The 14303-nt window shown below is 39.8% G+C and overlaps 1 protein-coding gene across 2 annotated transcripts; it reads left to right on the top strand.

The window, feature by feature from the left end:
- The first annotated feature begins 5148 nt into the window (after nt 1-5148).
- csf2rb (colony stimulating factor 2 receptor subunit beta) lies at nt 5149-13964 on the top strand. Of its 2 annotated transcripts, none has more exons than XM_019358117.2 (15): nt 5149-5276; nt 6760-6956; nt 7271-7388; nt 7487-7671; nt 7764-7918; nt 8420-8564; nt 8798-8930; nt 9054-9208; nt 10084-10217; nt 10377-10557; nt 10677-10770; nt 10907-10973; nt 11105-11184; nt 11417-11579; nt 12314-13964. In XM_019358117.2, the coding sequence occupies exons 2-15, from the start codon at nt 6851-6853 to the stop codon at nt 12740-12742; spliced, it is 2145 nt and encodes a 714-aa protein (XP_019213662.1). In that variant the 5' UTR covers nt 5149-5276; nt 6760-6850; the 3' UTR covers nt 12743-13964. The 2 variants fall into 2 exon arrangements, with proteins under 2 accessions (XP_019213662.1, XP_003443281.2); XM_003443233.4 differs by having other exon boundaries at nt 5174-5280.
- The last annotated feature ends 339 nt before the right edge of the window (nt 13965-14303 follow it).

Here is a 14303-nt window from a genome sequence, read left to right as displayed (position 1 = left end):
GCGAGCTGGAGGCCATCACCTGATGAAGCCAACAGGACCACATCATCTGCAAAAAGCAGAGATGAGATCCTGAGACCACTGAAGTGAAAGCCTTCCGCCACTTGGCTACGCCTAGAAATTCTGCCCATAAAAATTATGAACAGAATCGGTGACAAAGGGCAGCCATGGCGGAGCCCATCACCCACCAGGAACAAGTCCGACTTATTGCCGGCTATGCAGACCAAGCTCTTGCAACGGTCGTATAAGGACTGAATGGCCCATAACAATGGGCCAGACACGACACCCCATACTCCCAGAGCACCCCCCACAGGACCCCCCAAGGGACATGGTCGAATGCCTTCTCCAAGTCCACAAAACACATGTAGACTGGGTGGGCGAACTCCCATGCGCCCTCGAGTATCCTTGAGAGGATAAAGAGCTGGTCCAGTGTTCCACGACCAGGACGAAAACCGCATTGTTCCTCCTGTATCCAAGGTTCGACTAACGGACAGACTCTCCTCTCCAGCACCCTGGCATAGACTTTCCCAGGGAGGCTGAGGAGTGTGATTCCCCTGTAGTTGGAACACACCCTCCGGTCCCCTTTCTTAAAGATGGGGACCACCACCCCGGTCTGCCAGTCCAGGGGTACTGCCCCTGATCTCCACACAACATTGCAGAGACGTGTCAACCAAGATAGCCCTACAACATCCAGAGCCTTCAGGAACTCGGGGCGGACCTCGTCCACCCCAGGGGCTCTGCCACCAAGGAGTTGTTTAACTGCCTCAGTGACCTCACCCCCAGAGATTGGCGGGTCATCCCCTTCGTCCCCAGACTCTGCTTCCGCCACGGAAGACGTGCCAGTGGTATTGAGGGGATCCTCGAAGTATTCCTTCCACCGCCTGACAATTTTCTCAGTCGAAGTCAGCAGCACTCCACCCACACTATACACAGTGCAGGTAGAACACCGCTTTCCCCTCCCAAGTCGCCTAATGGTTTGCCAGAATCTCTTTGAGGCAGTCCGAAAGTCTTTTTCCATGGCCTCTCCGAACTCCTCCCACACCCGAGTTTTTGCTTCCGGCACTGCCCGCGCCGCATTCCGCTTGGCCTGTCGGTACCTATCAGCTGCCTCCGGAGTCCTACAGGCTAACCAAGCCCGGTAGGACTCCTTCTTCAGCTTGGTGGCTCCCCTCACCTCTGGTGTCCACCATTTGGTGGTAATCCAGCAGCCTGCCTGTCCAAAATTAGCAAAAGAAGTAGTTTGTTGCTGTATCATCAAATGAAATCCTACAGTCGCCATCATGAATTCACTGTTCTTAACACAACAAAAGGCAGGAGTTCAAGCAGAATGTTGCTGTTATTATTAAAGTAAGGGAAAAAAGTGAGACAAATAACAGAGACATTTAAAAATACTTCCAAAGAGTAAAAATGCACACTCAGAAACGCACACACACACACAAAGTAAATCCTAATGTGTTGTCTGTCTTTTACTTTATCTGTGCATTTGCCCGCAAGGGTGAACAGGATGCATAGCAGTTTGACTGCTGGTGCTGAAAAGGAAATAAGTTTCCTGTTGTTTTAGGTTCAGTCATGTAAATCATGTAAAATTATTTCGCTAGAGAAGTCACATTCCCACTCTAAGTTTTAACCGCTACGGTTCCTTAAACTGTAGTCAAATTAAACCAGACGTGCAAATATAGGGACCAAAGCACTTCAGATCTTTCTTGCCATGCATTTGTGTTGGTTAGTGTGACACCTTAAGAGTGCTTTAGCATTGGATGAAACTGTACCTGTGCCATAAAAAAGCCAGAGACAGTATGAAAGTACTTTTTTTTTTTTTAATTATTTCAAGTATTTAGTGAAGGATTGCAATAATTTGATGTAGCTCTATCACACAGCAATTGAACAACATCATTCAATTGCATCTATGTCTTAAGTTCGAAAAACACAATATACACTAAAGATAGATAGATAGACAGACAGATAGACAGATAGACAGATAGACAGATAGATAGATAGATAGATAGATAGTTTTACTGACTTTATATATTAGGATAATACCAATAGTAATCTAATAATCTAATTAAAAACACCACATTGTTCATTATTATAGATTAAAGCTATGGTTCCCAACCATTAAGTCTCCTCTTCATAAAAGAAATATAATATTTTAAGATGGAGTTGGGAGTGGTTCTTTCTAAAACTATTGGATAATTTCTAATAAAAACCTGTCTGAGCAAAAAACAGAGGTAAAGCATATTTATGTGCATGAATGAGCTTAAAGTAAGTAGTATGTAAAAAGTAAATCACACGTAACTGTTTACATATGTTGTGTTCAAATGATTTGGAAATAGTTACCTGGCAGAATTTTACCGGATAAACTTTCCTTCCACACTGGAATGTGCTCATGCGTCAGGTTTCTGAATTATGCATGAGACTGAATTCAATTACAATAGAAACATTTGGCACTTAGTCTGGGGAATGTGATTTCTGGGACTGATGTCATTTACTCGTCACTCAAGTAGAAACCAATTTAAAACCACACATTAATTTAAATATGTGTAATTTGCTGTACTGTGAATTTGTTTAGCTTAACAAATACTTTTAGTATTTAGATTAAGATCAAGTGACTGTTTTCTGTTAAGAAGACCAAAAGCTTAACAGTAACAGTCTCTTAAACTGCTCTTTATCCTCCGTCCATCCACCCTGCAGATCAACAGTTGTAGCTCAAGATCACTAGGGGGCACGGTCGAGGCTGAAATAAGCTGTGAGGAAAGCGACCTCAGAACCTGCAAAACAGAAAAAGGAAGAAAAAAAAGCATTACATGTAGATTATTCGTTTTAGAGTTGCGCTATTGATTATCTTGCCATATCAGGGGTGCAAAGTAAAATGTTTTAAAGCTCTAAATTATATCTGTATACTATTGCTGCACATTTTGCATGGCATGCTTTGAAAAGCAACACCTTTTAAAGTCACTACCAGCTACCAGCTTTCTTCAAACACTGATCTTTCTCATGTTATTTTTTGATCCGCTGATGACGCATTTCCAAAACAAAACGTAAGAATAGTTGTTATGTACTTCTTGTTAGATCATACTTCATACTCGTCTTTTCTTGACTCAAACCTCGGGGCCGTATGTGAAGTTCAGCATGTTGATTGGTGAGTTCCTCATCACTTCTTAGAAGCAAAGGGAGTTTTTTTTTTTTTTATAAAGCCTCTAGAGAAAGAAACTATTCTAGTTTTCCCATGTCGTCTGGACTCACGCCAAACCCACACTGAAGTGATAACACTGACAGCTCTGTATCAGCAGTCACAAGTGGTTGATTGCTCATGATAGCATTTTTTTAATGTAGCAAACAAGCTGTGCAAATTTATTGAAGACATTTAATTATTTTGACCCTCTTGCACATGTGACCTCTAAGAATATTTTGTGCATTGAACTCAATAAATTGTCCTTTTTTTTTTAGCTTTTTTTGTGAAATGTGTGAGTGAGTGTCATTAGCTGAAATGAGGAACTGGTCATACAGTATCTAAGCTCATCATCAACTTTGTTCTGACTGAGGTGTTAAAAACATTTTTGGCAGGAAGTTACAGTATGGGGCTAAAAAAGAAAAAAGGAAAGCGAGAAAGAAATAACACTAACTCTGTCACCTTTATATTGCTCTTGTCTTTTGACTCAAAAAAGTCAGTCTATTAAAATAAAAAGACGTCATTTTTGCATAAATGAAATCAATTGTGCAAAAAAAAAAAGGAATAATTAACAATTATTCTCCTGCAGCAAGATATTTACTCCTAAAGAGCAAATACCTACATATTAGATGACTGTTCGTGCTTAAGTGAAAGAAGATGTGAAAAGCTTGTGTGAGTCAAGCAGCTACTCAGTTTCAAATTTAGTTTGAGGAATCACTATTGGTAGGAAAGTGAAAAAGGTTGCGAGTGCCGATAAAAATTCAGTAAAAAGTTACTTTATACATATGTAATAGTATACTGGCAATGTGCACATACTGCATACGTACTTTTTATTTAGAGTGTGAAAAGTGTGTGTGATGAAGAAGAGTGTATGTGGGGTTTAGAAGTTTAAATATAAGTGATTTTGTAACCAGAGGTGGTTATTTGATTGCGTGTTTTGAGTCAACGCTGTAGAACAGACTAGAAAGAGTCTAGCTCAAATTAGTTTCAGTACCACAACAGGAAAGATCAGGAGCTTTTTATTGAAACAAATGTTATTACTTTTATTTTAAACTCATGTTCTCAGGTACAAACTGAACATTTCAATAAAGCTTTTTAAAATAATGAAAGTGAGAGTTTACTGTATATTTTAAGGGGTAAATATCTGTAACGTCATCTAATCTAATCTAATCTTATCTAATCTCATGTACATTTATCTGACAAAAAGATGTGAAACTCAGGAGATGTGGGCGTTCTACATGTTATAACACTGAATGATCATTATTTGACGACATCTTCATTACGCCCACCTCTGATTAAAACGGAGAGTTCCAAGTCACTGCAGGAAAATATAAAGTATGCGAAGAAGTAGCTCAGAACACATAATGCTTTAAATCAGAAAGCTTTAAAACGTGGATTCAGTGCTGATGGCGTTAGAAGGTAAAGAAGTGGTGGATCCTGAATGTGATACTGAGAGGCAGAGGTTTCAGGAGCCTGTGGTAAAGCCACATAAATAAAAATTTGCCATTATCTGAAGGGATGTGGTTGGTTAACTGCTTAAACGTTGGCTGGCAGATCTTGATAAAGCCTTATCGCAAAACCAGAATATGTACTGTCAAGATTTTTACTTTCTTTTGTGATAACGTTCGCCATCCTGAGATAAGTACCATTTTACACGTAAGCCAGATATTTGTTGCCAGAAACTTACTTATTACTTACTTATTATTGTGACTTGCTTACTCATTAGAACAGTGACACAGTGGAGGCTTTTGGTTTAGTTTAGAAGTTTTTAAAATTCAGAAACGACGAGTATGATTTGTGTTTTTGTTCCTGAGGACACAGAAAACATTAAAAACTTCTAAACTAAACCAAAAGCCTCCACTGTGTCTTCCTTCTGCACTTTGGCTTTTTTCGCAAGAAATGTTGCAATCCGACGGCATGTTTTTGGAGCTTGTCATTTAAAACAGCTGATTATGCATTTGACGTGAAGGTGACATTAAATGCTACTGTGGACAGAAAAGGGGAAATTGAACTCGTCACAGAGGAAACTCCCACAGACTTCTCGGCTGGCTGACAAGAAGGAAGCCACAGAGAGAGAAGGACAAAGGAAAAGCAGTCTTCACAATCTATGGTAGGTAAGTGAGCCATTTATTTTATACACCCTTGGCTGTGTTGGAGGTCATGGGTGAGATAGGAAAGGGGTGAACGCTTGCCTCTCACAAGTGCTACTTTTTCTCAGCTTGAAACTCTTGTTGCTATATTTATTTTAAAAGTTAATGACTTGTGATGTGTGAGCATCAGCTCTATTTAGAAATAATGATAAAAATCCACAAAAGTCAAATACACAGGTTTGCTGTTTGGGCTTCATTAGAGCTCATTTTAAAATGTGTGGAGCTCATGAAAACGGACATGAATTCCCAGCATATGTCATCCTGTGACTTCTTCTCCTTCGAATTGCTCAGAATTTTCGCAATCAGATGAGAAATTGTCTGAGACTCTTCAGAAACATGCGCACTTTTCTTTATGAAAGCTTACAACATCGCCCAGAAAATACAGTAAGAGTACAACTACTTGAAAAAAATAGCTTAATACAATAACATACAGGTGTTTCCAGGTGCTGTGTTTTTTTGGGGGGGGTTGTTTTTTTACATTTGTTGTGCTATTTTCTGAAAATCATTGTGTCTTTGATTTCTACTCAACTGATGGTTTCCGTTTCTACAGTGTGGCCTACTGCACTTCTGACAATAACAGGTTGACAAGGTTGTTTAGTTTCAGAGTGAATACTGGATTCCCACATTCTCCTGAACGGGGGTTCCCCCAACCTTCTACTGTAAACAGCAGCTCTAAAGGCAGAAGTAATGCCTGAGTGATCCTTAAAATCCCCCGTTTATATTCTAAAACAATGAACTGAAGTCTTTTTTTTCCTCATTTTTCTGTAACTTTATTACCATTTCAGGTTGCATTCATGTTTTTTATGATTGTACATCAAATTTTATTTAAACATGTTGCAGGATCAGTTAAAAAAAATGTACAAATGCATTTCACAAAATGCCATTTTAATTTAATTTGCATTTATTTGTCAAAAATTTACAAGGTTTTACAGTTTTTACATTGTCAAAAACTCAAAAAGTGGACGCAACATGAATCAATTGATATCTTTTTGCAATGTGGGTAAAAATTTGGCTTTTTTCTTTTGTGTTTTTTACATTTAGTCATCATACAGTGTTTACATCTCTTTAAAACATAAAAAATGAGACATTTAAAACTAAACAAACCACCCTCCCCCACCCCTCTCTCATACACATACACATATACAAACACCCACACATACGCACACAACTTAACCATACATATGTGTGGCTGTGTGTGATCCCCAGTGTGTTTATTTCTTTTTATCTGCGTCTATCACATGTGAGAAAAAGAGATAAGAGAGAGGCGGATGTGTGGTGACATCCCACAACAAGCAGACACTCAAAGCGGAAGAATGCTTGTAGTGTGGTCATGACTCATTTGTTCATTGTTTCTAGTAAATGAACTAATTCTTCTCCTCTCTCTCTCTCTCTCTCTCTCTCTCTCTGCCTCACACATTGCCCTCTGCTCCGTCTTGTCTACAGACTTCTTGATGATATCAGTAAAAGCAGTTGGGCAAGTTTCGGGAGAGCAGCTCATAACAAAAGGGCCACCTTGCCCTCACTGTCCGCAACAATGATGCCTCTCTTCTGGCTTCTGCTTTTGGCAAAGCTTCCTAAGCTGGCTCTTTTCTCCGGTTCAGATCATTGTGTAATCCAGGAGATCAGCAACTCACAAAATGGTAAATATATGCCCGGTGTAATCCTTCAAACAACTACAGTTTTTGTTTTTAATTTTTATTTTGCTTTCATTTTAAAATGCAGTGACTTTTGCATATTTAGCTAATAATAGTTTTTCATGCAAATCGTGCCATAAGCACCTAAAATCTGATAAAAGTTCTGAGGAAAACTAAAGCAAGAAGGCTAACTGTCATATGAAATGTATTTTGTTATGAAAGGTGAAGTGTAAGAATATCTTAATTGTTTTTTTTTATATAATTATAATCATTTTGAGAGACTGCCCGATTACCCAAAATGTTTTTCTTTTTCTGCTCAGTGTCTTCAATACTGGAATCATTACAATGCCATAATAACTACATGTCCCATGTCCACTGCAAGTGGAGGCAACACATAAACACACAGTTGGAGCTCTGGGTCGATACAGGAGCTGGAAGGTGAAAAAAAAAGGACAAAAGATGAGAAGAAGCAAACAGAAAAAAAAGATACATGGGACGCCTTTTCAAGGAATAACTCTGTGTTCATGTCCTTGCAGCAAGGTGAAATGCGAGCCTGAGTCGCTTGATCCTAGAGATGCGGCTAAGCACAGGGATGTCCGCTGTAGATATAAAGCCAATGCGTTTGGCATCGGCTTAAAACACAACGCCTTCTTCCTCCCAAACAAGACTTTGAGCGTCTGCTCCTCTGTCCGGCACAAGACTCTTCATCTTTTACAGCACCGTGAGTTTAACATTCATTCTGTTATGTTTCCTTTAGCATTCGAGTGAAACTAAACACTGGGGGGATTGTTGTGCGCTTTTGCGTTTTTACAGTGAAAGCACTCTCACCAGCGAGTCTCTCCACGCACAATGCAGCTGATGGTGGCCGAAAGCTCATTTGGTCCAGCCCCTACCCTCCCTCCTCATCCCTGAACAAAAACCTCACCTATCAGCTCAGCTACAGGACGCACAGAGAGGACAACTGGGTGGTAAGCATCGCGCATGCAAGCTCATAACTGGATTGAAAACGCCTCATCTTTGTAGCACGTCAGTTTAACTGAAAGGTCGAAAATAGAAACCGAGGTAGCATTTAACACTCTTCATACTTCCTTGCAATATATTTAGCAATAATAATGAAACCAGTGACCTGATGCCTATAAATCACTTTTTAGATTTCCTCTCACAGGAAAGCTTCAAACCCACGAGACCCTTGAGTCAGAAGCCTGGCAGCGTTAAAGAAATAGAAAAAACAGATTAGGATACACCTGGGGAGGTTCTGAATTCACACATAAGCATACTAACACATTCACAGTTTGGATTTAAACAAATAACACAAACATACATTTACATTCTAGGTAGCTAAAAACCTGAAATATAAAATAAGAATGCACACAGAACTCAGTAGCTGATCCAAATACTTCTTTAACCTTGAATAAACGTCAATAAATAAATATTCTATAGCCACTCACAACACTTGATTCTCTTTGCAGACTGTGAATGTCACAAACACCAGTATGACACTTGAGAGGCAGCTGTTGCATCCAGGTCACAGGTATGAAGCCAGAGTGAGGGCCCGGGCCAGCATGAGCCTGTGGAGTGACTGGAGTCCTGTGGTGACCTGGCACACTAAAGAAGGTAAATTAAACAAACCGGTTCAACTTCAGCTCTGAATAAATGGTTTGGCATCTTTAATATATTGAATAATTTTGCACAAGTAGTGCCTTTTCCTTCTTAAGGAGACCCACACTCTTATCTGCTTTCCTCACATTTCTAATCTTCTCCCTCTGTCCAATTTTATTGGAGTTAGAGATAAGTCTGGGGCTTTGAAGCTGTTGTTATTAGCTCTTTTTTTCTGTCTTGGGCCACAGACTTTGGGCAGCTTCCCACTTTGCATTGTGTACTGGACGGAGAGAAGGAGGTAACGTGTAGTTGGGAAGTGAGCAGAGAGCTGGCTCACATCATTACCTACCAGCTGGCCTGTCGACACAATGAGAATGCGCCGTAAGTTGAGCGTGACGCTGGCAACACCACCTGGCTGGAAATGAAAAATGCACCTTCATCATTCGTCCATCCATTTATCAGACCGTTCATGTCATTTCCTCTGCTTTTAACCTCTCCTTTCAGGTTTAAGAGATGCTGTTTGAGCCAAACAGTCACTTCTGACCTCACCAGGATGATGCTGAGGTACAGCTGCACGCTGTCTGTCACAGACCCAGAACATCTGCAGCTGAACCTCCAGCCAACACACAGTGCCAAGATTTTTAAACTCTACCAAAACAGTGAGTAAGCATGACTGGAGCTACAGCATTCTGGTTGGGTGCTCCAACCTGGGAATAATGCTTGTTCTTCTAAATTCCAAATCGACACTCAAGGAGCGCTTAGAAAAAAGGGTCTTGATTGAGTAGCCCCACCTACTGTTTAAATAGCACTATTGCACTCATTCCGTCTAAATGAATTATCTAGAATTCAGACTATCATCATTCAGCTATCTGCTACTTATATACCTCGTCTCTATATTGCCTCTGGTATACATTAGTCACAACAGTGTGGTGACTGCTTCTTTTTTTTAGTAAAAATGATTTCCATCCAAATTCATTCATCCATTCTCTATACTATACACTATACACTACATGTGACTGTACTCAATATATATATATATATATATATATATATATATATATATATGTATCTGCCAAAATGCTTAAGACCCCTTTTGGTACTTTCCACTACAGTCTGTCATGACAAAACAAACAGGCATACACACACACACACACACACACACACACACACACTAACCAACTACACCCTGTGGGGCTTATTCATTGGCATAATGCATTCCCTAAAGTTATTCAATGAACTTAACAAATGGATGCCTAATCTCTGCCCAGACGTGAAATCTAAAATCTAATTTTACCCTAAAATTTAATATTACCTTAAAAAAAATAGCGTGGGCTAATTTTAGTCTCCACAGTAATACAAGTCCTTACGGGTTAGTGGGCAGTAAGATTAAAGTCCCCACTTGGCAAGATAAACGAGTACAGACACTAAATCACAAGGCAAAAGTGATACCACACACAGCTGTTAAATATGCATAAAACTTTCCACAATAACTTTAGCTATAAACGAACTTCTCTGCATTGCTCTTATTTCACAGTTCGTCCCAACCCCCCACAGCATGTAAATGTGACGGAAAAAGACAATAACTGGATCGTAAAATGGACCGAACCAAACAAAAGTGAAAAACACGGCCTGTATTATCAGGTCCTTTATTACAGGAAACAAGATGAGGTAAGAAGCCTTAATATCACTGTTCATTTGTTTTTAATCTTGATAATTGTATTGCAACTCATTCCCATTAACTATAAAAGACGTACTAACTTAAAGGTGACGTAACTGAAACAAACAAACAAAAATCACGTACACATATATATGTGTACGGTTTTTTAGAATTCTTCTACGCTACTGGAAGTAAAGGATTTCACTTCCTGGACCCTCCTTGGAAAATCTTTAGCCCCGCTCCAGGTTTACCAGGTCAAAGTTAGGTCATTGGTTGTCCCTGGATCAGGTTCAAAGTATGAAGGAATCCCATCAGAGTGGACGGATCCTGTGGAGTGGACCACTAATGAAGGTTTGTGGGCTTTATTTCCAATGGTTTTTTTCTCTGAAGAAGTAAAAAAAAAAAGCATATCATGATTCATGTCATTCCCCCAATAACACGATCATTAATTCTGTTTTCCACACCAACAGTCTGGTCCCCCACAACCTTGATCTATACATTTATCACTGCAGTAGTGGTTGTAGTCTTCCTCGTTCTGTACCGCATCGTTCCAGCTTGTCAGAGGTACATTATTTGTGTAAAGCAAAAATTAACTACTGCCATCAAAAGTATAAATAATGCATTTATTATGTTCTAATTTCATAAGAATGATGTTTTAAATGATAAATTCAACCCTATTTGCATAAATTTTAACCACTAGGAAGATAACTGTGTGGGTGGACTCAGTTCCTTCTCCAGGAAAAAGCAAAATCCTGTCAGAGTTGATGGTAAGACTGGTTCAGTTTACAGTTTGCTATTTTTTTGCTACTTCTTTATCTTTATATAAATGTTGCACACTTGCTGTTTTTATATGTAAATATGTATTTCCTTTTTTTTTCTACATCTATTTGCGATCCAGTCCCCCGGCAGTCCGACCCTTACGCAGACTGAAAAGCCGTATATTTGTAAAGTGCAACAACTGGACGTCTTATCTACATGGTAATATGTTTCACACTTGACCTGTCCAGAGGTCTGCAAATTTTTTTTTAGTAAAAGAAAACGCTTTCAGCATGAGTGATAGTCTATAGCTGTTCCCTTAGATAACTCACACAGACAGACTGTTCGGTGCTCCTGAATGTCACCAATCACTGGGTGTAGCTCCCGGAAAGTGAATAGCAAAATGACGAACTGTTACATAAATCAATAAAATCCTTATTTTCTCCCCCTGCAGCTCATCACAAGCTTCGCTGTGGCCGACCAAGGACACAGAAAAAAAGTACCTGGATCAGGATGAGGGTTGCTGGAGCTGTGATAACCTGCCCTCTCCTACTGAGGAGGTTAACATCTCTGACACGTCTGCGATAAGCTTCACCGGGCCATACATCCTCTGTCGGGTCAGCTGCTCAGAAACTCTAACCAAGTCATTTGTCATGTGTCCAGGGCCTGAAAACCAAAAACATTAAACTCTCAATTTAAACTTAAACTAGCCTTAATCAATTTTGCATGAACACATACTGTATGGACTACTTTACTTAATAGAACACACTTTACACACTATATCGTCTAGAATTTTAGATAATTTCTTAATTAGGTGCAATGATAGAAAGTCTCTGGTCCTATTAAAACAACATCCCTGTAAGCTATATATGAAAACTAGATACAGCCACTGTGACATTGCCCACTGGTTTATCGACTGATAGCCTGAACCTTTGAGTTTTAACTGCAGCAGTTGTTGCATCAGTAAAAGCACAGCATGCAGTTCTGGCACTTTGTTTTTATTTTTTCCAGAACAGACACACAAAACAGAATGTCACCTATAGCTGTGATGGGAAGTGCCAGGTTAGCAGTTTCCCACTGATTCCGGTGTTTGTGCTAAGCCAAGATTTTTGGCCGCTTAATTCACAGAGATAAAAGTTGTACCAGCCGTTTCATCGAAACAGAAAGTGAAGATGTAGATTCGTAGAAAAACACCAAACTGTGCCCTTCATGAATGTGTCAAATACAACTGTGTTACTTGAATCTATGTATAGCAAACCATAAATGAGCAAAAATCAATGGTAAAGATAGAAAAAAAGAAAAATTAAGGCATTTGATTGAAGACTAAACAGCACTGTTTCTTATCTGACAGTCGCCGGAGCCAACCCCCGAGTCAGTGAGTGTCAACGATGAAGAGATGGACACAGAAACCCCGTCAGATGACTTGGCATCGCCGTCTCCTGTAAATTTCACTCTTTACGGCAAAGGCTATGTGTGTCTGCCCAGACACAGCATCTCCAGATCCACACAGGACCTCATGTCCCACTGTGATGAAAACACGAGCACACACTGGTGTGACAGTGCTGAGCAGGACCAGCGGTGCAATGATCCAACACTGTGGCTCGTTAACTCGGACATCAAGCCTGGCTTTAGTGAGCCCACCATTGGGGGCAAACTGCCAGAATACACGTCGGGACCTTTCACCAACTGGCCTGAAGGGGCCACCGTACAGGCGTCAGGGTACTGCCACCTCCCCACAGCCTTCATGCAAGAGCAGCGCACTAGCCTGCATAATTCATAGGAAGATTTTATCAAAAGAGGACCTATCACTTTCTCTGCACAAGAAACAACTTTCTTTTTGGATAAACTTTTCACTTTATTCTGAGTTACTGATGCTTCAATGTGAAAAATATTCCTTCTAGCATTTTTGAGAAGCTTTGTGCATGTTTTTAATCTTAACTGACAAAGTGGCTCCATAGTGTAGTGGCTTACAGTGTCACCTAAAAAGCAAAAGATCTCAGTTTTGATCCCAGAAGGAAATGTAAATGACTTTGGAGTTGTGTCAGGAAGAGTATCCTGAGAAAAATCAAATATACGGAGGTGTAGTTTAGTGTCTCACCATTTGAGGGCAATAGTGAGCCAGATTTTGTAGGTGGTCTATAAGCTTATGAGGGATAGAATGCAATATTATGGGAAGCAAACTAAGCCTTTTCTTTGAACTTTTTTAGATAATTTCCTGGCACAGACTGGGATGGTATGTAATCCAAACGTAATCCAAAAAGCAGCCATGCACAACAGCTTTTGTGATTCTCAATGCGTTCAATTTTTGTTCTGCCTGCGTCTAAGCGTTGCACTGTCTTTTCAAATGCATGGCACCATCATTTTACTTGCTTGTGTAATGTTTCAGCGTAATGACAGCCTTTCACACAGGATGTGCACATTTAGCCGCAGACTCTAAGAACTCAGTTGAAATCTAGTCTTCTTTTATTACTTCCTCTAATTCCTTGTTGCTTTCACAGCTGAAGGGAAGCAGCTATGTGAACTTCACATCATGGAAACAGTGTGTGCTGTATGTTTGCCAACTGTAACATTCACTGTGGTCATGTACAATATGCGTGTTTTGCACAGAGGTGTCTGAGTTGAGACCTTGTTGTCAGTGTTATAGCCTAAGTGTTGCCAAAGGTGTGTAGAGCACGCCATCTGCATTGTGACGTGCTGATTGTGCTAAGATAAGTCTAACAAGTATCGTGTGCAAAGGTTTTACTTTAGAACTGACGTCAGCAAAGGCACAGAGACGTAAATCTAAATACATAAAGTCTATTTTAGTGTAGGTAATGACAATCAAAGGTGAAGGAGCACAGCTCTGCCTGTAAATACAAAAGAAGAGAAAATAAGAAACGTTGGGCTGACAAACTATGTAATATATATAATTTAAATGCACTGTCTGTGGATGATCTTTATGCTTAAGGAAATAAACTTGTGTAAACTGCTGTCAGCTGTAATTAAAAGAATATTCTATTTTTGCTAGGTTTCTGTCTTAAATTCAATATAATGAAGATGTGACCGAAGGTCCTTAAGGTAGAAGACAGTTCGATACAGTGAAGATGCAAAGAAATATCAAAAGTAAGATGTTACTATTACTGATGTACCATTATGAGCACCGCTAATATACTGATAACACTGATGCATTGAAGTGCATGCTTTATTATGGCAGCTGGTCAAAACTAGACTATAAAAAACTTTGTACTTGTCCACTGGATTCATTCAACTGTGATGAGATTTCCAGTTCAAGACGAACTGAATGTGCATAATTCTCAGACCAGAGTGTTTCAATGTGGGGACAGTGTTCTTTGAGGTGTATG

This window comes from Oreochromis niloticus, linkage group LG4 (assembly GCF_001858045.2).
Source record: "Oreochromis niloticus isolate F11D_XX linkage group LG4, O_niloticus_UMD_NMBU, whole genome shotgun sequence".
In the NCBI taxonomy this organism is placed as follows: Eukaryota; Metazoa; Chordata; class Actinopteri; order Cichliformes; family Cichlidae; genus Oreochromis; species Oreochromis niloticus.
The sequence above is the reverse complement of the archived record's forward strand: the minus strand, read 5'-3'. Positions and strand labels throughout refer to the sequence as shown.

Bases quoted from the DNA above. Each gene is read 5' to 3' on its own strand.
- csf2rb (XM_019358117.2), top strand. From the start codon at position 6,851: ATGATGCCTCTCTTCTGGCTTCTGCTTTTGGCAAAGCTTCCTAAGCTG. The intron at 7,919-8,419 runs GTAAGCATCGCG...TTCTCTTTGCAG, and splicing joins ACAGAGAGGACAACTGGGTG to ACTGTGAATGTCACAAACAC. The intron at 8,565-8,797 runs GTAAATTAAACA...CTTGGGCCACAG, and splicing joins GACCTGGCACACTAAAGAAG to ACTTTGGGCAGCTTCCCACT.